The sequence below is a fragment of the Diachasma alloeum genome, unplaced genomic scaffold, assembly GCF_001412515.2.
Source record: "Diachasma alloeum isolate Michigan unplaced genomic scaffold, Dall2.0 Dall_scaffold_00207, whole genome shotgun sequence".
Classification (NCBI taxonomy): domain Eukaryota; kingdom Metazoa; phylum Arthropoda; class Insecta; order Hymenoptera; family Braconidae; genus Diachasma; species Diachasma alloeum.
Window position 1 is genome coordinate 84,904 of NW_021680372.1, and position 23,515 is coordinate 108,418.

Below are 23,515 nucleotides of genomic sequence, written 5' to 3' on the forward strand. Positions count from 1 at the left end.
ATACTCGTCCCAAGTACTTTTTGTATCCTTGAGTGAACTACCACCTTTAGTACTTTTTACAAGTACCAAAGCTACTGGTGAAAATTAATATTTGAACTTCTCTCAAGTACTTTTGTGACTTAATTCCAGTACATCTAATTGATTACTTCATTGGGAAAAGCGAATATTATTGACGGATAACATGAGCTTTCTTGCGCATTTTTGTAAATAGAAGTGTTGAGGGAAGCTATTTTGTAGGAAAAAAACAGTAGATTGTGATTTTTATGGGGGCTTTCCAAACCGAATTGATTTCCAATTTTGAGAATCGTAATTCACGTTATTCTGACCGTAATTTACGATTTGAAAAGCGTAATTTACCCGTTTGAGAAGATCCTAAATTACGTTTTTGAAAAAGTGAATTACCATTTCAAAAACATGTTTTACCTTCAGATTTTTCTGTGTATTTACTTGTGCTTCAACATTTGGATCTTCATTTGTAATCTTGAATGAATTGCTAAAAAAAATATAAGTATCAGCCAGGTACTCAGTAGAGGTACTTTTTTTACTTGTCCCGAGTAACGAAAGTACTTGTGACAAGTACCGAAGTATGTCTCACCAGTACCCAGGCATCCAGTTCATTCGTGACTTCGAGCAAGTACAAAATTTGCCTGTTCCTCAGAAACCCTTTGGTACTGAGTAGAAGTACTTTTTCTACTGATCAGAAGTAATTTTTTTTGAGTGTACGGAAATCGGAAGCCAAACTGGATTCCACTGAAATTTCTCTAAGAATTAGAGAAAAATTTCTAGCTCTTTAACGTCTGCTTTAATTTTACCACCTTCGGGAGACTGTTTATCTGAAATTTTTTGTTCGCGTGAGAACCTGACGTCAACTGACGCAAAAGATAGCTTCCGTCATTCGAAAACTATAATTATCATTCAAACTAATAGCCGAATTGTAAAAATTTGTATGAATAAATGAATGAAAATTCAAGCGGTGTAGAAACATTCGAGACCGTGTGTACTCACACTAGACAGCTGATCAGTGACTTCCTCCAGCTGTCGCGGGGTACCCCCTCCATTTTAGCCGCGGGTCCACGAGTGCACCGGGTTTTTACACAAATAAAACCAGAACCACCAGTTTGCTCGATCGCCGAGACTTTGTCGGTGTTTCACACACGTGGAAGTGCATTCCTCGTAACATTTTGTGTAATTTTCACGTAATTCGAGAGGTTCTAAGGCTTCTGGTGACCTCTCGGGAGGTATTGATGCCGTGAAGCCTCCAGTGGAGAAATTACATTGGGTTGAGTGGAGTGGGAGATAATTTTTTTGTTGGGGAGTTGAGTGATTGAGTCGGAGTTCACCGCTCTCCGAGGCCGCGAGGTGCTGTGCTCGTTTTTGTTTTGGTTCTGGAGTTTGAGTTGTCGCGATTGGAGAATGATCGCTGCCAGGCGATTGCTCAGTGCACCGGACGTGTGTAAAATGTAAATAATTACTGTTGAATTGTGGTTTTGAGGATTGACAAAGGTACATTGTTAACAATATTTCACTGAATTTTTCGGTAAGAGGCTTGGAAATTTTTGACAAGTAACGTGTCCACTGAAATTTCAACAGAATTTTGTCATTGAAAATTCATAATTTCATGGAAAATCCGTGGGAGCTGTTGATTTCAGTTTAATTGTTCCCGGAAAATTGATGAAAAGTCAGGAAAATTCAGAGAAATCTGTCCTTGAATTCCAAATTCCACTAAATTTTCACAAAGTTCCGTAAACAATTCTAGGAATTTTAAAAATTTTTAAGGAATTCCCTGAAAATTAAAGGGAATTCAACAGTGAATATTCATGTTCACTTAAAAATTCATGTTAATTGTGGAAGTTCCTCTTTATTTGAATTTGCAGTGAAACTTGAAATTCCACTGACTTTTTCCCGTTGAATCGAATTCAAGTTATTTTTTCCGCAAAATTCAGCCAAATTTTTTTAACAGTGTAATTAGATGGGTTTCGTGAGGAATTCAATTCTTGGACTTTTTTAATTAGACTAGGCTGTTAGGTTTCTGATAAATGAATGACGAATATAACAAATAATAAATTTAAGCGACTGGCGTGCATCGAGTTAAATTGAGTACAACATAAGTGAAATGCACTGATCTGAGAAGATCCGAAGAATTTTCAGTTTTGGATTTTGAGATCTTCATTCATCAAAATTCTTCAATTGAATCGCGTGAAAAGAATTTTAAAAAAACACCGATATTTTTTTTACAGCAGGTTCATTCACATTAAATTTCGCAAAGAATAGGCTTTTGTTAACTTTTTCTCCCTATAAATAAATCATAGAAATTCTTTCTAATTTTGCCAACCTAATTGTTTATTAATGAGTTACTAATCAGAAACTGTTCCAATATTCAAAAAGTGAAATTTTTCAGTTTTATCACGACTTTGTTTTCAGTGTTTTAAAATCTTTTCCACCAAATTTTGACATTTTATACACTATTAGAAAAAAAAAGAAATTTCATGAACAATTTAGGATTATCAGGCCGAGTTATAGCAAGCCCTCTTAAGTGTAATGGAAGGATCAGGCACTAAGTGTCAGAATATAAGGGTCAAAAAGTGGAGGTTAAAAAATTGAGGTTAGAATATCAGGATCAAAACATTAGGGTCAGAATATAAAAGTAAAAAAAGTGGATGTTAGACTATGAGGGTCTAAATATAAATCATATATTATGCTTGATCACCGTTTTAGCCCTTATATGACCCTCACTGCCATAACACCCACTTTTTTTACTTTTATATTCTGACCCTAACTTTTTTATCCTAATATTCTGACCCCCTCTTTTTAACCCTAACATTCTGACCCTCATTCCTTCACCCTTACATTCAGGCTCTCAATTTTTCACTCTAATATTCCAACCCTCATTTTTTAACCTCCACTTTTTGACCCTTATATTCTCACACTTAGTGTCTGACCCTTATATTACACTTGAGAGCGCTTGGTACAAGCCAGGCTAATGCTAAATAATCATCCTCGAATTGAAACACCAATCCCCCATTCGAATATAAAATATACTTATACTTTACAATAAAATATATTTTATTCTTGAATCAGGTTTATGCATATACTTGATACTGGTATAAAATATAATTAATTCCCCCCCCCCCTCACTCTATTCGGAAATCTAAAGACTATCTTCACTTTTATCCTATTCATCTCTCACCTTGGAAAAAAATGTACCACCAGCACCCCATAACAATTCATGTACGATGAATTTTCGAAAGTTGAGTCTCATCACCATTTTCATTTTTCTTTTTTTTCTCTTTCTCACGTCTAACTGTCATCAACATTGAACCACATGTACACAACTCCTGATAGAAATAATTTGATACAGTACAAAAGAAGTCTATTCTAGGCTGAAGGCCGTCGGGCAAAGGCCATTTATAAGAATGTATGTTTCTTGTAATAAATAATGTTAAAAGTTAAAAGTTATACTTAATTCAGGTATATTTTTTTCCGTGCAATACACTATTTTCAAAATTTACTATTTTCTCTTCGTTCTATTCAATTTATATTTTCCTAACTGTTAATTCAATTTTTTTTTTATTCATATTTCTTTGCTACTACCATTACGGTTTTATAGGCTCCCCATTCGTCTGCCTTGCCTCTCCCACTTCTCTCTCCTGATTTTTTCTGCGTTACCATGGGCCGTCTTACTCTTAACTGTACCCCATTCGGGCTAGGACCGCAAGGGAAACCATGGAAAACCCCAGTCGTATATAATAGCCGGCCGATAATGCCGGGATTCCACTGTGTCCATTAGTCACACTGACTCAATGGGCACAGTGGTTCTCTACATTCGTGCCTAGTGACTGTACTTACAAGCTATCAGAATATTTTTTACATTAAATTTAAATACCGAATGACAAGCTGAGTAATCCCGTTAAAAATGAGAGCAATAAGGGCATTGATTTCTAATTCCTCAGAAAATCTGGGGTGAATGAATATTAGCTGTACGAATACTTGGTCGCCGATTAATGTTTTTCATCCAATTATTTATTCATCCGTTGCAAGTAACTTTCCCCCGGGCCATCGCGGAGTGCCTTCAGTCAGCAATTAACATGTAATTAAATATTCAGGGTTCATTGAACTATTCGACGGATAATCTCGATAACTAATGATTGCCAACAAATGAATGTCAGCGGACATTTTCTTCTGGTTGATTTGGTGAATTATGAGGAATTTTTATTGTCATAGGAAAACTCATTTCCGAGATAATAATTGCAGTATTAACCCGAGTATCAAATTTAATTCACGACTTTAATATAACGGTGTGTTACACAAATACCAAACACAATACTTACTAATGGTTTCTGTTTCGGTTCAACGAAAAAAATTATGCTCTTTACGCTAGGGACCGAGACCAAAGTCAAATATCCTTCAAATGTGCTGATGCCTTCAGCTAACTTATTTGTCAAAGTAGAACTAGATGAGTACAAGTTTTATTCAAGTAAAAGTGCAGGCAAGAAAGTTAATTGCCAATTTATTCATTCAAATTATATTAACCCTTCAACGCCGGGGTCGTTGCCCTCATTCTCCTTAATCTGATCGCCGGGACCTTTAGTCTGACCCTTGTGACCCTTATTCTGCCCCTCATAATCCTTATTTTAACCCTTGCGACCGTTAATTGTGAAGTCTTAATTTGGAGTACCAATTTTTGACGTGGATACGTCTATGTTTTCATTGTGGGGGGGTCATTTAGGGAAAAAGTCCGTATGGTTCCTTATTGGCAGTGGCGCCATCTATCGAAATTCTAGAACATTCTATAATTTTCTAGAAAATTATAGATTTTTCTAGAAAATTCTCCAGTTTTTTTAGAAACAAGTTACAATTTTGAGCGATCCTTAGCGCTGGCCGGCAAAATACTGACAGTTGGTTATTATTGCACGAAATAGATCAAATTTGTGGATCCGTGCTAAAATTCGCAAAGGTGTTTGTATGTGATGATTTCATCGTGAATGAAATATGCTGAACGTTTGTTTCGGGATTTTTGTTGTACATAACAATTCAATCGTATCCTGATTGTAAAAAACATTTTATCATGACCAGATAGTGCGAAATCCAGAATTCTTCTAATATACCTAAATATATACAATGAAAAACTATGATGTTCAGTGAAGGAAAGGGAATACCCTAGACGTATTCATGTAAAATTAGTATTAAAGATACAGCCACCCGCAGATTTTTTACCACCAAAAGTCGATTTGGATTTTTCTAATGTAGAAAGATATCTACACTAAGCAGACAAGTGTTTTTTAAGAAATACGTCTTGACTTGTATCAAGAAATTCAAGGCTCGAAAATTACCAAGCGCACAATATCTCACACTAAGAAAAAAAATCTTACGCCAAGAAATTTTATACTTGTCCGAAAGATGAGGGCAATTGCGGTTTTTGCATTGAAATATTTTAGAATTGAGGCTGAAAAACTATTAAATGAATTAATTTAATTTAAGCTGGTATGAGACATCGCTTTCTTGTAATCAAGAAATCGTCGTCGTCATTAAGACAAGCACAAAATTTCATGACGAAAGTTTTTTTTTCTTAGTGCAAAACATTTTCATCTTGAAAATTTTCAAGCCACGAGTTTCTTGATCCTGTTCCTATTCTAAAAAGAACATACACTTAAAGTCGATAACTATCGATATCTCGCAAGTCTGTCATGCTTATTCCTCATTAGTTCCAGTCGTCTGAGGCGGCAAATTTAATTCATGATTAATTTAATTTTGAGATTTTCAATTATGATTGTTACAATTACAGCGCGCTGTAGCGCGCGTTCGGTCTCGTATAAGTAAAGATGTACTTCTCAAAAAACTTTTTTTCTCAGTGTAGGGTTGTTGCCAAGTGCAAGTGACATGTTATAGTCGTATCTATCGAGAATTTTCCCATGTGCCCTTCTATTGTTGTCTAATTTTAGTCGCTGGTCAGTGTGCCGTGGCTTGTATGCGATCGTGTGAGAGAGCGGAAAGAAAAAAAATGTAACTTCTCACGGCGCAATGTATGCGGCCTACGTGACTCTTGACATTCATAAGATGGCTAGATTCTCATCTAAAAATAGAAAGTACATTCCCGGAAGAACCTTAAGAATGATAGGTCTAATTTTTTTAGTTCATATTTTCGATTTATCAAGCTGAGACATCGCAGTTCGACTATTTTGCCACAAAATTGTTGAATATTGATCATGTACGAAAGAATGAATAAACCCGGACGATATTTACTCACACCTGTGTACTATGTTAACCCACACCAGATAAAGAAAAACACACTGCGGGTAATAAATAATCTCGTCGATAAGATAATGAAGATTCAACCGTTGAAACACATTCACTCGTCAATACAATTCATTAGGGTTTTTTTTCCTACGTGTGACAAGTTATCATTTCTATTCTGTTGTCCAGAAATAATCATCAGTATAATAATTTAATAATAAAAATCAGTGTAAATAATAACAATAAGTAGTGAAGTGACAGGAAATCATCTCAGAATAAATGGATTTCGCACGCATTTCGGGAATATCTCCAAAAATAAAAATACTATGAAAATTAATCGCCAGACATTTTTTGGAAAATGTTTAAATAATTCTGAAAATTTCAAATTTTATTGACTCAAACAGAAAAGTTTTGGGATATCTGCCTCTAAACGAACATTCGAGACATTTTCGGAATTATCTGCATGTTGATGTGAATTTATTGATTTATTAATTATCGAGTGAATTGTTGATCGAATGACCTCAGCGATGGTTAATAACAAGAAAAGTAGTCAAGAGACATTCTCCTTCGAGAATTTACTGAGCTACAGAAAAGAGCTCTTGACGTTTTTCTCAAAACCAACTAGTTTCGGAGATATTTCGAAAATAATCCAGATGAAAATGTAAGACTTGTCTTGTTTCCTCAAGAATAGGGAACTTGCATGAATTTTTTTCAATTTTCTAATCTCAAGTTTGGGATCTGAATAATTCAGTAGCGAAGCGCACACGGAGAAATTTTTTAGAAAAATTCTAGTGCTAGCACGGGAAAAGAGGCGCAAAGTGACGGCCAGGAAAAAAATCCGGTGCCGGCACTAAAAATTTTATTAGGAAAACATGAATTTTTTCCCGTATTTCTATGAAAATTTTACAGAAATCCCCAGAAATTTTTACCAGAAATACCAAGAAATTTTACCTGAACAGCACTAGAATTTTTCACAGCCAATGGATTGTCATTTTTTCCAGTACTCGTACTAGAATTTTTCTATAAAATTTCTCTCTGTGCGGTAAACCGGGTTAAGTCGATTTTCACTATTGGCCAGTTTTTGCGAATATCTCGGAATTTAAAAGAGACAGAAAATTTTTTGTCACGACCTTTTTGTGGGGCCGAGATATTAGATTCCGAGATATTTATCAAAAACTAGCCAAAAGTAGAAAACGACTTAACCCGGTTTACCGCTTCGCTACTGAATTCATTTGTCATTCACAAACGTTCGAAAAATTGCTCAATAATTAGTAATTAATTGTTAAAAGTTGAATATTTCAAACACCTTGAAATCGTTAATGACTGACCGCGTTCGTGATATAATCCCCAAAAAATTGGCCTCGAAAACGACTGATTTTTAAATAAATTATCATAAAATATCTACACGGAGAGAAATATTCATTAAAAATTACAGAATAATTCACGTAATCTGCAATAAGAAATCGTTTTCCGGCAATTTTTATAGGAATGGAAGAGGAGAAATCTGAAACGTTCAGTGAATTTTCAGGTTCATCACCGAACAAAGTGCGAAATTGTCACGTAATTTTTCCCGAAGAAATAAAATCTTACAGAAACTTCCCGACTTATTATGCCTCCAAAATAAAAAATTGTTGAACGTTCGACAATTTTTATGAAGCTGGTGAGTTATTTCTGCGTTCCGTTCCAAAAAATTTCTCAATCGTTGGGGAAAAATTACGGAACGACTTGTTGTCCCCACAGCGGTGAGTCATCAGACGGGTGGTTAATTTTTACGGAACAAATCGTAGAATTTACGTGGCAATTCGTACAATTGCAGTTCCGACTCACACTTTTTATTGAACTTTACTTCGCTCGAGGATTACGTTTCGATACGTAATTTTCACGTTTTTTTCTGGTAATTTTTATTGAATCTCTCTCCGCGTAGGCAATATTTCTCCATAATTTTCGTCATTTAGCTATCCATATGTTTTGAAGAATGTGTGAATGGGGGAATTAGAAAGAATTGAGCTTCATGCAAGTTCCCTATTGTTGAAGAAAGTGGAAATGACGGATGATCCCGCAATGTTTCAGACCCCGTGGAGGAGTTGGTTCGGAGCATCAGCCACACAGTAGCGACAGCGATGACTCCATTACCTACAATCAGGGCCGCTACCACCACTCCCGCGAGGGTCATGGCCATGGTGGTGGCCCTCCCACAGCGGAGGGATACGGGCTACCGAAGGTTCAGGTATCATCTCCCACTGGATCTGAGACTCCCAACATTAATGGGTAAGCGCATTTTTCAGAATATCCTTGCACATTAAAATGTGAAAATAACGGTAGAAGTGAGGGGTAATTGAAGTAACAAGTGGAGAAGGAAATATAGGGTAGCTGGTGCATGCACCGTCCACCTAAAGGGAATAAGTCTCTTTTTCCAGCCTCGCACTCCACAAGGAGTCATAAACGGTTAGAATGGGTTCTTCGAGGTGTTCAATCGAAGATGCGAAGAGGACAGATTTTTTATTAACATTAAACATTTAATTATGTAATTCAATTGTCATCGGCCAGCGAGCGATGAAATCGAACTTTGAGAGTAATACCGCCCGGCATGCGTCCAATACCGCCCACCTTGCTTTGATTAGTGATGCCGCGACAGACTTTACGAGACAATACTTTGGAGAGATGGTCTCGGTCTCAATGAACCTAGAAATCTTTAGTCTCCTCTCAGTCTCGAAATAGGCAGTGTCAACTCCTCTCGTGTTGACGCCGAGTCAATTTATTTCATCTCGATCTCAAGTTTTTCGTATTTTCAATGTAAAATCTCGGTTTTTGTCTCGCTTTGTCTCGTTTCGATTTTCTACATATAAAAAACGCGAAAAACTGAAAACCGAGGTGAGATAAATTGACTCGCAGTCATCGCGACAGAAGTCTATACTGCGTATTTCGAGACTGAGACGAGACCAAAAATTTCCGCGTTCACTGAGACCGAGACAATCCATCCAAAGTATTGTCTCGTGGTGTCTCGTAAAGTCTCTCGTGCCATCACTAGTTTTAATGGATTTTTTGAGCAATGCAGACCAACTGTTATAATTTTTTCTATTTTCATCCTTCGTTTCCATTTTTTGGCTCCAGTTTGAGAAAGATTTCACGTGAATAATAATAAATTATCCGGAATTTAACCCATGTTCCAGTGGCCACCGACGACCCCAAACAATCGAACTGTCACTCGACCGCCCTCTAGCGGTAGCGTCTAGCAGCCCTTGAAACCTTGGGCGGCATTACCCGCAAACTCTAGGCGGAATTACCCACAAACGCGGAGGCTGATGAAATAGCCAATAGATTTTAGATTTTTTATTACACAAAATGTATAATGCCTTGCGTGGCCTTTTACATTCCCACCGGTTACATAGTACTTAGATCTAAACTTAGTTTTTAACAGTTTAATCATTCGTTTTACCACATTGAGACTTATATTTCTCTTCTTTTTTTTTATCGTTATTTTACATCGCTTCAAGCCGGTTAGGGTACACGGAGAAAAAAATTCCAGAATTTTTCAGGAGAAATTCAAGCAAAAATTACCGTGTCTTCTGGTAAAGTGGGTTCAATTGTCTAGCATCACAAAAATTCCGGTGCTGCANAAATTTCATTCAATAGTTAAAAATGAGTAAACATTGTCATTCAGCATATCATCCTATTAATTTTATTTTCATCACGCTGTGGCGAAAAGTGAACTTTTCGGCACGCTCCGCGTGCCTAAAAGTCCAATTTCCGCCACATTGTGATGAAAAATATTGTTCGTAACTCGTGAAAAAATGTTTTTTAGCTCGTGGGATTATATCACTCGCTTTCGGCTCGTGATATAAACCTCCCACTCGCCAAAAAACACTTTTTTGCACTCATTACGAAATATACTATTTAACCTCTCCTCCATATCCTCTCCCATATTAACCCTTCAGAACTCGCGCTCAGCCACCGACCTTCGTTACTCGCGTGGTGAGCGCTGCGCCGCCCGTGCTTTCAGTAACGCAGCGTTGTCACGTTCATGGGTACGCGCCGAGCGTGCGGCGAGCGGGAAACAGCAACAGCGGAATTGAAAATTTTACATCCTTCGTTACTCGCGCTGGGCGGCACGGCGCCGCTTTTGCGTATGAGCCTCAACAATTTATTATTTTTCGTAGCCTTGATGGATTTTCAGCGGATAAGAACCTTGCTAATCCATTCTAAATGATTCAAGCTAGGCATTCTAATTTTTTCAATTTTTTGAAAGCTCAATTTTGCAAGAGGCAAGCGAAAATTTGAAAAAGGCGGCGCGACGCTTATAGCGCGAGTTCTGAAGGGTTAAAAGCGGAATGCGCGGCAAACGTATGCGGGNTTCAATAGTTAAAAATGAGTAAACATTGTCATTCAGCATATCATCCTATTAATTTTATTTTAACCTCTCCTCCATATCCTCTCTCCCATATTAAAAGCGGAATGCGCGGCAAACGTATGTGGAACGTTTGACAGGCCAATGTATATCTACAGCGTTATACACCTCATGAAGCGAAAATAAAGGGCACTTATTTTATTTCTTAACCGTTTTATCACAACACTAATTAATATTTCACTGAATTGATATTATGAAAAACATTAACCTGGGGTTTCAGTAAGGAGATATGTGAGATTGGAGGCGATGGAATAAATCATCTGGTCACGTTGAGTTGCTGTTCGCGGTTGCGGCGGGGGGACGAAGAGTGCCGAAATCTTACAAATGCGCGATCGGGTCCTAGGATTCTGGTAGAGCACCGGAAAAATTTGCCAGCCAGTCTCATAATTTTTCTCGTATTTCTCGTAAAAATCCACTGTCGCTTCGATTTTACCGTGGTGCATAAGAATTTTTCCCCGCATTTATTCGAAACATGACTCGTGCAACAGTACTTTTTCCTACTCTTTGCGGTACATTTCGCCTGGAAAGACCATCTGAACCCACTTTACTGTGCGAGCACCGTAATTTTTCTCGTACATTTCTCTCCGTGTATACTGCGATTATGATCAAGACTTTAAGGATAATCAGGCGAGCTGGGAGGGTTGGAAAAAAAGCAGCATTTTTCCTTTCTTTTTTACGTATTCTTTAAATGATGGAAAAGGCGTATGCAAAGTTTCAGACTGCTGGGGAGCATGGTTATTTTATTATGAATTTTTGAAACAGTGATCATTTAACCCGTGATCTTATGGAAATCACAAAAAAAACTGCAAAACCCGAGGAAAAAAATACAGTCAAAGTCATGAAACTTTGGACACATTTAGAACAAGCGATCAATGATTTTTTGAGTGAAAAAGATTGTCGCCTAGGAGCATTGTTTATTAATAATAGCGAAAAAAGTACTGAAAAATGACATTTCTGCGCACGCAGTCCAAACGAGCAGCAACGTCCAAGTTGTGATTGGAGCTCCCTCGAGCCAGTGGTACCAGCTCCTAGTGAAAAAAAACTACCGACGAGCTTGCCACTTTTTCGCATGGATTAATATTTTTTCATTTATTAAAAAAAACAATCTGAAAACCATTCAATGCGTGGAACAGATACAAATAAATTTGATTAACTCCAAAAATAATTTTCAACCGGAGATACTCCCTAATATTGCCTGAATTTGGAATCTGAATGGGAAAAGTTTTTTTGCTCAGCGATTGGTTTTCTGCAGGAAAACAATAGAAACCTCTCTGCCTCACCCCCTACATTTCCTCCTCGCCCGATTATCCAGGTTTGTCGTTTCCACAAGCCACGTGTAGATTATGGCTGTCGATTATTATGAACATATAATTTTTTTTTAAAATGATATTTTAGTTGCTCATAACAGGTTTGCATGAATCCTTAAAATTATTAAATAAATATATTAATCTTAAATGAATTTGAACCTTTTTCTTTCATTCAAATAATCAACGAAAGTGTATTTTCCACAATCATGGAAAGGCAACAAACTTTCGAATACCATAAACGATTCCTGAAATTCTTGTATAAATCAAATGAAAGAATGATACTATTTATATCATAACAAAATTTCATCAGAATATCATTGCAAAAAATGTATTCATCCATAATTGATTGAGTTTGAAACATCACATTTGAAGAAACCATGAAAAAGCTAATTTTCGGGGAAACTGATGAAAAATTTGAAATTTCTGAAAATTATTACAAAAAAATTGAATCAACGTGGGCAGTTATTGTAACCATCGTTCAACTTCCACTTAAGGACATCAATACAAAANGTATAAATCAAATGAAAGAATGATACTATTTATATCATAACAAAATTTCATCAGAATATCATTGCAAAAAATGTATTCATCCATAATTGATTGAGTTTGAAACATCACATTTGAAGAAACCATGAAAAAGCTAATTTTCGGGGAAACTGATGAAAAATTTGAAATTTCTGAAAATTATTACAAAAAAATTGAATCAACGTGGGCAGTTATTGTAACCATCGTTCAACTTCCACTTAAGGACATCAATACAAAAATTTCAAGCCATGATACAATTCATTCGAAGCCAGGAATCCAAAGATATCTGCGGAATTCTGATTGTCAAAAAAAAATTTTTTTTTCCAAATTTTCACAAAAATCACAGTAACGATTACTGCTATCGTCTTCATCTTAGAACTCGGTCGAAAGGACATCTCATCAAATTTTTCAAGCCCTTATTTAATGAATTTGAAACATTTTTTTTAAGTTATCGTAAAACTAGCAGTATGACGGAAATTTGACAATNGAAGCCAGGAATCCAAAGATATCTGCGGAATTCTGATTGTCAAAAAAAAATTTTTTTTTCCAAATTTTCACAAAAATCACAGTAACGATTACTGCTATCGTCTTCATCTTAGAACTCGGTCGAAAGGACATCTCATCAAATTTTTCAAGCCCTTATTTAATGAATTTGAAACATTTTTTTTAAGTTATCGTAAAACTAGCAGTATGACGGAAATTTGACAATTTACTCATGACTGTTACTTTTTGTGTAAATTTTTTTTCTTCAATTTTAGTTTCTACCAATTCCATTGGTAGTATGCTCCCGAATGGAACTCGATCCATGTTTCTTAGAAATGAAAACTTATTGGTTGGTATTTTTGAAAATGTTATGGCCAACAATACTCAAATTTCATTACCTTTTGATGTACCATAGCCTCTGTTCCTTTTATGTATGTACATTTTTTCTTCCACCCATTAAAATAGAGAAGCAGCAACATTTTGAAATTTAGCTGAATAATATTATACCTTGAGAGCGGAGTTACTGTTTTTAAAAATTTCAATCATGACTTTTTATGTTCAAGTAGTTGATTAGAATAAATAGGGAGTGAGAATAAGTAAATATGCGAAATACTAGTGGTTACATGGGTAGCGTGCGGCTGCGGTGGTCATCAAACCGTTACCTCATTTTCTCTATTTCTATAAAATGAAAAAAAAAATGTTTTTTTATGTGATATGATCTTTCTAAATCAGCCTAAAGTGAAAATGAACAGTTAAATATAGATGCGTTGATCCTTTTCTTCTTAAGAATCTTTGATAAATTGTTCTATCTCAGTAACTATTGAATATATTGACCTAAAATTGGATATAACAATGTTATTTGACAATCCTAACTAGTAGTCAATGTTTCAAAAGGTTTCCCTGATTTTAATCCATGTTATAATGTTCAAGAGTGAATTCTGACCAAAAAAATACAAAAACGGCAATATCTTGAAAAGTTTCTATAGAGGGGTATACATATTTTGATTGATGCAGATAGATGACATCAAGACGAACATTTTGAAAAAGAAAATTGAAATCGGTTGTATAGTTTTTGAGATATTGAGCAAAACAGTTTGAAAGTCAAAAAGTTGAATATCTCCGAAACTACTGGTCCGATTTTGCTCATCCAAAATACCAAACTTTGTTATCCCAAGACCTAAAATCCTACCAAGTTTGAAGTTTCTATCTCGATTATTTTTCAAGGGAAAAAAAAATTTCTCAGCCAATCCTGAGAAATACGGGTGGGCGATATTACCCGCTGGACGGTACAGGCACCAGCTACCCTAGTCCGGGCGCCTTTGTTGACGACTTTAAGTAAAAAGTCACCGATTTTGATAATTTTTCTTCGCCCCGGCGTGCGCAAAATATCATTTTAACTACGAACTCAAGCAAATCTCAAGCAAATTTCATATGCAACAAGCTGTAAAAAAGCATTCTGACACCTTTTATCATTTCACTACCGATTTCTTGTATTTAAGATCGGGCGATAAGAAATTGGTGATAAGAGTTATTTTGCGAAGGCGAAGGCGTCTGTTGCATCAACACGAGGTGTTGGGAGGTATTTAATAATAGATGGCTATAGAAATTTGCTGTTTTTGTAGTCGAGCAGATAAAATTTTGAATTCAATAGGTTTTAAAATGAATTCTAAAATCATTTTTCATTGTGGGACGATATATTATGACGGTCATTACAACAAAATTCGTAATAGAAAATTAGCAAAAAGGAATTTTGAAAAAGAAGTGAGAGAGGGAAATCAGCAAAGAAAAGAGAGAGGGAAATCAGCAAATTACAAGAGAAAATTTATTGGGGAAGAAAATTTCAAGTTACCGACTCGAGATAAAGAGCGCCAGTCAGTAAAATCGCGTACGACTGAGAGAAGAAAACTACTGAAGCGCCCGACAGTGGCGCAAACTATCCGTGTTTCGCCGCGCAATCACGCCGATTGGTGGGAGTCGCGGCCAATCGAGAGAAAGTCGAGGGTAGTAGAGTGGGAGAAGAGTCCAAGGGCAGCGCCAGGGTTGGGCAAGTAAATTACTTCAGGTAATAGTATATTTCGTCACTAGGCCGAAAGAAACTTTTCTGGCGAATATGAGTTTGCAGCCCGAGCCGAAGGCGAGGGCTGCAATCATATGAGCTAGAAAAGTTTTTTTTGGCCGTATGACGAACCGTATTTTTTGTCATGACGGCCGTAGGCAGAGATTCACGGACGCGGAGCGGAGCGGAACGTCCGTGAAGCGCTGCCTCACGGCCGGAATGACAAAAATTACATGGTTTCTGACTTGTCATAAACTAGGTAAATTACATGGGCGTTTTTCAAACTATTTGATATGTCGAAAACTCATTTGGAGCCCTTCATTGGTATGAGCAAAACCGCGATATTTTTTCATATCGAGAGGGTCCAATGTCGCGAGAATTATACCTCGCAAGGGTCATGCCGAGCGATTGGAAGTGAAACGAGGGTGAAACATCACAAGGTCATACCTCCTGAGGATCAAACTTCATAATCACTCGTAATAACCAATAACTCATAATGCCCAGTCTAACACCGGGGCTAAACAACAAAGTCAGGGTGGATAATTTCAAGGGTCAAATAACCACAAGGGCCAAAGGGGATCGACCTTCGAATTATTTCTCTTGATTTATCTCTCGCCTGCGGAAGAGGCAAGTCTAAAAATCACGAGGATCAAGAATGAGAGGCAGACAAGCAGGACAATCACGAAGGATTATCCGAAGTTCTTCTCCTATTTGACCCTTACGATGGTCCTTCGTGCTTCTTTTTTTGGTATTCATGCTTGTTGGACCCTTCTTATCATTGCGCTCCCTGCGTCCCTCGGTCGACCCTTTTGGTAGGTCCATCCTTCAGATTACCTTGGCTGTGTGATTTAACCCTTGCGACTTTTGACTCTTGGGAGGAATAATTCTTGCGAGGTATGTTTCTTGTGAAGTTTGGCCTTCGCGGGTCATGACCGTATCATTCTTATGAGCATCCCGCCTGCGTGCCTGAAACTTTTCAACGTCGTGATATTTCAGTTGAACCTTCCTGTGAGTAGGTTTATGACACTTGTTGACATTTATGACGCTTCAGAGGTAAATTACCGGTATTTGACAATGTCACGTAGAAAACTCCCATCTGCGAAATATGCCCAACCCTGGGCAGCGCGAAGCATATAAAAGGAGCTGCAGAGTAGCGAAAAATCAGTCTCTCGCTCAGATTCAGCTCATTAGCGGTGTTCCCTAGTAAGCAACCCGAAGCGGCCTAAACCGGAGGGGTATCCCTAGTGGAAGTGCCGTTAGGAGGTCTAGTTCGGAGGGGTATTCCCGAACGAAGCCATTCCCAGAGAGAATTAGAAGGGCGAATCTCCGTTGAAACCAGAGGGGTATCCCTGGTGGAAGCGTGAATTCCCCATTAGGAGATGGAAATCGGAGGGGCATCTCCGGTGGAAACCAATCAGACAAAGCAACGAAGGGCAATTGATGTTAATCATCAGAGGAGTATCCCTAGTGGCAACTGATTTTGACCCATTAGGAGGTCGAAACCGGAGGATTAAACCCGGTGGAAACCAATCAGGGAAGGACATTAGTCCAGAGGGTGAGAAAGTCAAATTTCCTTTAGAAGGCTGAAACCGGAGGGGTATCCCCGGCGGAAGCCACATCCGATCCCACACTAGAGGGGTATCCCTACTGGAAGCTCCTTAGGAGGTTTATACTGGAGGAGTATCCCCGGTAGAAACTTAAAAATCCCACTTAAGCCAGGGAGGGATTTATTAAGTAAATTACATGCAAAAAGCATTTAAATTCGAGGAAACGTAGTAAAAGTCGCAAAGAAATTAGTCATTTCAATTTGGAAGATTGAATATTCATTGCGAAAAGAAAAACAAGAGTAAATAATACGAGAAATTGTCGAATTACCATCAGATCTTGAAATTCGCAAACGAAAACTTGCCGATGGAAAGAATAAGGAGAGAATTAATCGTGGTATGCCCTAAACTAAAGAGAAATTGATTGGTCAGAGAGTATTAGTCAAAAACGCACTTCCGAGTTTTGTTTTCTCTCAATATATTTCTTTTGTTAAAATAAGGATAGTCAATGGGACATTATATGTTAACCTTCCTCTCTCACTTCTAAATTATTGAATGAAGGCACATTCAGAAGACGAGCATTAGTTTTGTTAGTATTTAAGGAATAAGAAATAAGGAAAAAAATTCGCGAGAACTTGCAGTTAGTAATTACACCAAACGGTCTCGTATTATGTTGCCTGGTCTTGAAGTAATATTGGTAATTTGTCTGGTCGCATAGCATTGGTATTGATTCGTGGTATTATTTTCATAAGTTCATTGGAAAGAAGCATGCGTAAATATTGATTTTGTCAGAAACTCGTATAGTTGATAAGTTTTCCTTTATGTTAAATTTTGATTTTTTATTTGCATTTTTTTGAATAAACGTTCTTTTGGTTTGAAACAATTAAAAAACGTTGTCTGTGTAAGTTTTACATCCCTCACTAATTCGAACCCTGGTGACTTATGAGCTGAGAGGCATCTCCGAGGGTATTCCGAATTCATTTCGCTCTAGCACTGGTTGAATAAGTTTTGGATAAGAGAATTCCAAAACAGTTCATTACAATATCAAGGCTCGGAACAGGTACGAGGTTTAAGATGAGAAACTTTTTTAATTCACAGCAAAAATGAATGTCTGAATTTTACACATCTGTTGTAGACATTTTTCAGACATTAAAAAAACGTTTGAATAAAATGAAAATTTGTCTAAATTGCAAACATGAATTAAGATGATTAGGCACCTGTTCGTCTGAAATTCAGACGAATTTTGATTTTATTCAGACGTTTTTTAGGGTCTGAAATATCTCTACAAAACGTGTGTGAAATTTAGACTTTCGTTTTTCCTATGTTGTGACATGGAAATTTGAAGAGTCATAACAATCTTCAAACTATGTTTTCCGGCGATAATCTCCCGGGCTACGTGACATGATGAGAGTATTTTCAATCCCCCAACTTTTAAAGTTCTCAGAAAAATTGCGAATACACAACAAGCATTAGAATTTTTGCCTGAAACTGAATAAGTGTATGATATTGGCAATATGAACAGAAAATCAAGCTAAATTCATGACTTGGTGTGTGACAAATTTTATTCCAACTTCTTCTGAGTATTGCAGTCATCGAATAACAAATTGTGGTAGAGAATTCATTCATAAATAATCACTAGAGCGGGACGCACGCGCTGATTTATGAGCTTATTTACTTGAGAGATGCTTTTTCTTCATTCAAATTTCAAATATATTAAATTAACGATACATAGAAATAAAAATGAATCAATGGCAAAGATGAATGACCAATGGATTAATGAATAATTTTGAATCTTTGATTAATTTCGGTTCACTTGACAAATATACCCGTAATTGCTGAAAAACTGCGAAGCTCTGAAGCTCTGACTCGTAATTCTGAAAGGAAGTGTTATGATTCAATTTTCTAGAAAAGTGAACAGTTTACTTCAATTATTCAGAAAATGCGAGAATTATCTAATCAACTGATAAATTTTCCAGATTGTTCCCGAATGAAAAACGAAGATTGAAAACCGAGCAATTGCACGTCAAATCCGAAATTTAAAAAATGTCATTAGAAGGACTACATGAGACCAAGCCCCCATAAAATTTTTAGATCGATTCGATTTTTTTTCAGCGAGTTATGATTTATCAAAAAATTTCACTTTTTCCACTTGAATTTTGATTGTTTGAGAAAAAGGTGAAATAATTGAATTCAATCATTAGAAATCGAATTTTCGTTTTCACACATTGGAAGGTAATTGAAAAATCTTCAGAATGAGCGCAATTAAATTCAATTTATTAAATTTTTAGAGCCATTATTACCCGCAATTACTCGAAAACTTTTTTTTTTCATTCAAAATTTGAGGGGTCATCAATTTTTTACAGTCGTTCTTCATTAAAGGAATGATTTGAGTTGATTTTGAGACAATAGATAGTATCTAGAGTTTGATAAGAATTAGAACATATATTATCAATTCTGGGATTGTTGATTCATTCACAGGCACGATCATCTCGCAAGTTATTTACAAAAAATATGAATTTAGCCTGAAATCTTCAATAAACAAATAATATTGACAGGATAAATGAAAAATTAAGTCAAATTTATGACTTGTTGTACAACAAATTAATTTTATCTCAAGTTATTTCAAGTCTTTCAGCTATTGAATGATAAAAGATGAAAGATAATTCTAATCTCTAAACAGCGTTAGAATTCATTCATAAAAAATCACAAATCTTTGAACAATTTTCAATTTTTTTCTCCACAAACAGTTTCGTTTATGCCTTTACGGAGATGAGAATAGCAATTTGATTGAAAATGAACGACTAATAAGACACTAGACAGTATTTAGAGCTTGATAAGACACCTCGAGTCACAGTGACACCCGCTAGAATATTAGAAGACAAGATCCTAGTTCGTTGGTTCATTCCAGAAGCATACACACCTTGCAATTAACTCTTGCTCCTGGGTAGTAATTAAGAACGGCAAAGGGAAACATAAGAGAATGAGAAGTGCTGTCTGACTGATGTCGAGTGTTGTTTCCATGTAGCGTGTTATTGACTCACAATCAGTCGTGTGACAATTAAGTACGAACAGTTGTTGGGAAAACGCGGTCGATGGCGCATTAAGTGGGCGGAATCCCGGGATAAATAAGTGGAGTGATAACAATTATTTATTCGTGTATAAAAAATATTTTTCTTCATTTTGCTGTGTGGTTTTGTCAAGTGAAAGTAATTAGATACTGTGGACAATTAATTATCACTAAGTGGTGAAATAAATAATCAAATAAAATTCAAAATATTGAATTTTATAAATCAATTCCCGGTATCGTTTTTGGAAATTGTTATTCAGTGTCAGTTCCAGTGAAATTTCAAGGAATTTTGCAAGTGAAAATTTACCATTTTCTGTAAACAGACAATTCTATTGGATTTCTATTGAACTTTCTATTAGTTTTTTGTCGATTCTATTGAAATCATCAAGATTTTTCAATAGAAAATATTCTATACAAAAAGTGAACAGAATTCAATTTTTCTACAAAACTTATTATACTGAGATATTTTCTGTAGAATTTCCTCGGTTTAAATTTCCTGTTTTTTTTCATCCGATTCTTTTTTCTTTTCATGAAAAAATCAAACAAAAAAACTTGTAAAATTTGAGTCTAGGAAATTCTACAGAAAACATTTCAGTAGAATAAGTTGTATAGAAAAATCGAATTTTATTGACTTTTTCCCTAGAATATTTTCTATTGAACATTTCAATAAAATCGGTTAAAAACTAATAGAAAGCAATGGAATCCTGGTGCAAGTGAATAAATAAATGTGGCCAAGCGATAAGATACACAGTAGAACCTCAACGTGAATTACGTTTTGATAAACGTAATTTACGCTTAACGTCAATATGATGTCTGGTGGGTTTTTTTTCGTCACGAAAATTGGACGTAGGCTTTAAAAAAGTGTATTTTACGTTTATCAAAACGTAATTTACATGTAACAAATCGTAAAGTACGATCTTAATGAACGTATTTGCAAAAAAACATCGTGTTTTGCACTTGAAATAGCTTTTTTTGCACATTAGGTCGTGATTCATTTCAAATCAATTTTTGTCGATATTATTAGTAACGTAATATAATGAGTTGAATCGATTTCTTTTCACAATGAGTTGTCTCGGCATATTTTCAAATTAACGGAGATAGCAAAATTAGTTAGCGACCTTTTTTGTATGGAGAATGATAAGTATAAAAAAAGTTCTTGCAGGAATTTTAGTCTAGTCGATATTTAAAAAAAAAAGTTAGGCGTAAATGATTCTCCTTTTGCTATGCACGAAATCAATTATCGTGTTTTGGTGGAAACTTTCTTTTTTATCTACAAGTAAATTGATTCAGCACGACAAAAGCTCTTTTCACGGGAACATAAAATTTTTTGGCAGCACTAATTTTTTCTCTCGTCATACGACGAATAGATTGGCTTCAGAAAACGTTACACTGGGATTTTTTATTAAAGGATCAATGAAGGCTCTAATATTAGGGTTAATTATCGTTAAATCAGCGGCGAGAAGATACCCGTGAAAAGTGTTTACCGAGTGAAATTCACACACCGGAAAAACAAATCAATGAAAATTGTGAGAATGGCGGACGTTTTGCGGATGGGGCCGAATTTCCATTGCGACGTTCGTCGCCGTCTCTCGTTGCCAGTAAACTCCGCCACCAGAATTCTGAAGAAGGCCCGAGAGTCTTGGTGAGTAGAACTATGTTCGGAGATAATTGTAAAAAGGGGAAAATTCATGTTTTCACTATTTTTGCGATATAAAGACAAAGAGTGAAAAGTAGCATAGAAAGTTGGCATTAGAGTACGTTGAATTGTTGGCGCGTGGCAAGGTGTCCGTTTTGTCTCGGGTAGCATGACTCTCGTTTGGGAAATTCACGTGAGCTCTCACTGAAAGGTTTCCCACGTACTATTGTAAAAGTCGCGTAATATCGAGGTTAATCTACTGGATATCCAAAGCTAGACATTGAAAGTCTTATGGTATTATTCATTGAGGATCATCTCTTTCTATCCACCTGTGTAAAAATTGTGGTCACCAATAATTTTCCAAAACGCCTCGATCGAGTCTTGATGTAGTCTCACATGTTTCTGGTACCTTCAGAAGTTTAAAATCGAATATTTCCCTCAGAAAAATGAAAAGTCTCATGCCCCAAGACTTTTACGGTTCTTCGTGCGCGGAATGTTCAAAGTCTCTCGATGGAAGACTTTACGTTACATGGACAATTAGGCAGTCAATACATTCCGATATTATCCTGGGTGAATTTATATCAATCTACAAAATTATTACTGAATGTAGAGGAGAGAAAAACGGACACGATAACAGAAAAATTCCTCCAAAGTGGGATTTAAGTTGTAATATTAAATTATAAAAATGCGTCTGTTTCCGTGGAATGTATAGAGTATGACGATGATTGGGGCAAAGGCAGAGAAGGTGGCAAAAAATATAAGATTAAAAAAAATTCTCCTCCTTAAAAATTGAATTTTCGGAGCCCACGAAAACAAACATATTTGATGAAGCCATTTTTTGTTTGAGCTACTAAAAAATTAGATCATCGCCCCTAGGGGTGGAAATTAATCAGGGGTGGTTAGGGAGTATGAGAAACGAAGTCTGATGACCTCAAAAAAATATCGTGGCCAATTATTATCTACGTAGTGTAAAGTCTTCTATCGAGAGACTTTAAACATTCCGCGCACGAAGTACCATAAAAGTCTTGGGGCATGATACTTTTCATTTTTCTGAGGGAAACATTCGATTCTATTCTATGTTTTAAGGCCGTCCAACTTCGAGGTTTTACGGGCCGTTATCCCCGTGAGGGGACGTTGCTGGGAAATATTCGAATTTAAACTTCTCAAGGTACCAGAAACATGTGAGACTGGTACATCAAGACCACGATTTATACACGAGCACACAGAGAGAAAAGTTGGATAAAAATTACGTAGAAAATCGTGACAAATTTGACTGTACGAAAGGTGATCGTGGAGCAAAATGTAGTTCAATGATAAAATAACTGTTTGTCGATGATATTTTACAATTCATTCGGTAAAAAATGGTACCGTCAAAAATTGGTTCATTCGAAAAAAAAACACTTAGTTGAGACCATTCTAATCTCTCAAATACACTGTTAGAAACAGATTGATATTTCGAGGTCAGTTAAGGAGTAATTTCCTGGAGAGCGATATTGAATTCGTTTTAGAATGGGAACAAATTATGAAATTTGAAAATTGACTGGAAATTTAGTGGAGTACAAAATTTTTGAGCCGCATGAAGACGAAATCACTCAACTTGAATTTTCATTTTGGAAAAACGTGAATATTTAGTAAAAAATTGCGCTGAATTTTCACTTTATTTGAAATTCAAGAATCTATTTACCTGAATCTTACTGGTTTCCGTTAATTTTCATGGAATGATTGAAATAAAACTTAGAGTTTCTATTCATTATTTCATCAAATTCTGAATTTTCAGTGACAAAATAGGAATTTCATGAAGACCTCACTAGTATTTTTCAAGAGAGTGGTATTCAGTTTGACTTAGGGGAAAAAATCATGAAATTGCTGATTTCATTGAAAATTCTAAATTCTAAATTTTTGAGCAACCGAAAGACGAAATCTCGTCAACTTCTTTGAATTTTTAATCAAAAAAAGAATATTGAGTATGTAACGAACCACTTGCTTTCGTCTTCTTGAAATACAAGCGTTCAACCAGTCCTAGAGCGAATGAATCGGAATACCCTCGGTGAAATGCCTCTTAGCTCTACACTGAGAAAAAAATTTATTCCTTCCAAGAAAATGTTATTGGTGATATCTTTTTCATACTCTTAGTAGAAGAAAATATCTCTTTTGGAACGTATTTCTCCAGGCCAGTCATTTCCAGGTGCTCCGAAATCAGTTCCAAGCGTGAGAATTATGGTGATTTATAAGAATATTCTTCTGCATATGACCTCGAAGAA

The 23,515-nt window shown here is 36.2% G+C and overlaps 1 protein-coding gene across 1 annotated transcript in view; it reads left to right on the plus strand.

The window, feature by feature from the left end:
* LOC107036225 overlaps positions 1-23,515 on the plus strand; it is a 97,638-nt gene that overhangs the window by 20,903 nt on the left and 53,220 nt on the right. Inside the window, exon 3 of the mRNA XM_029125962.1 lies at positions 8,302-8,499. Within this exon, the coding sequence (XP_028981795.1) occupies positions 8,302-8,499 (198 nt within the window). The remainder of the gene's footprint in view (positions 1-8,301; positions 8,500-23,515) is intronic.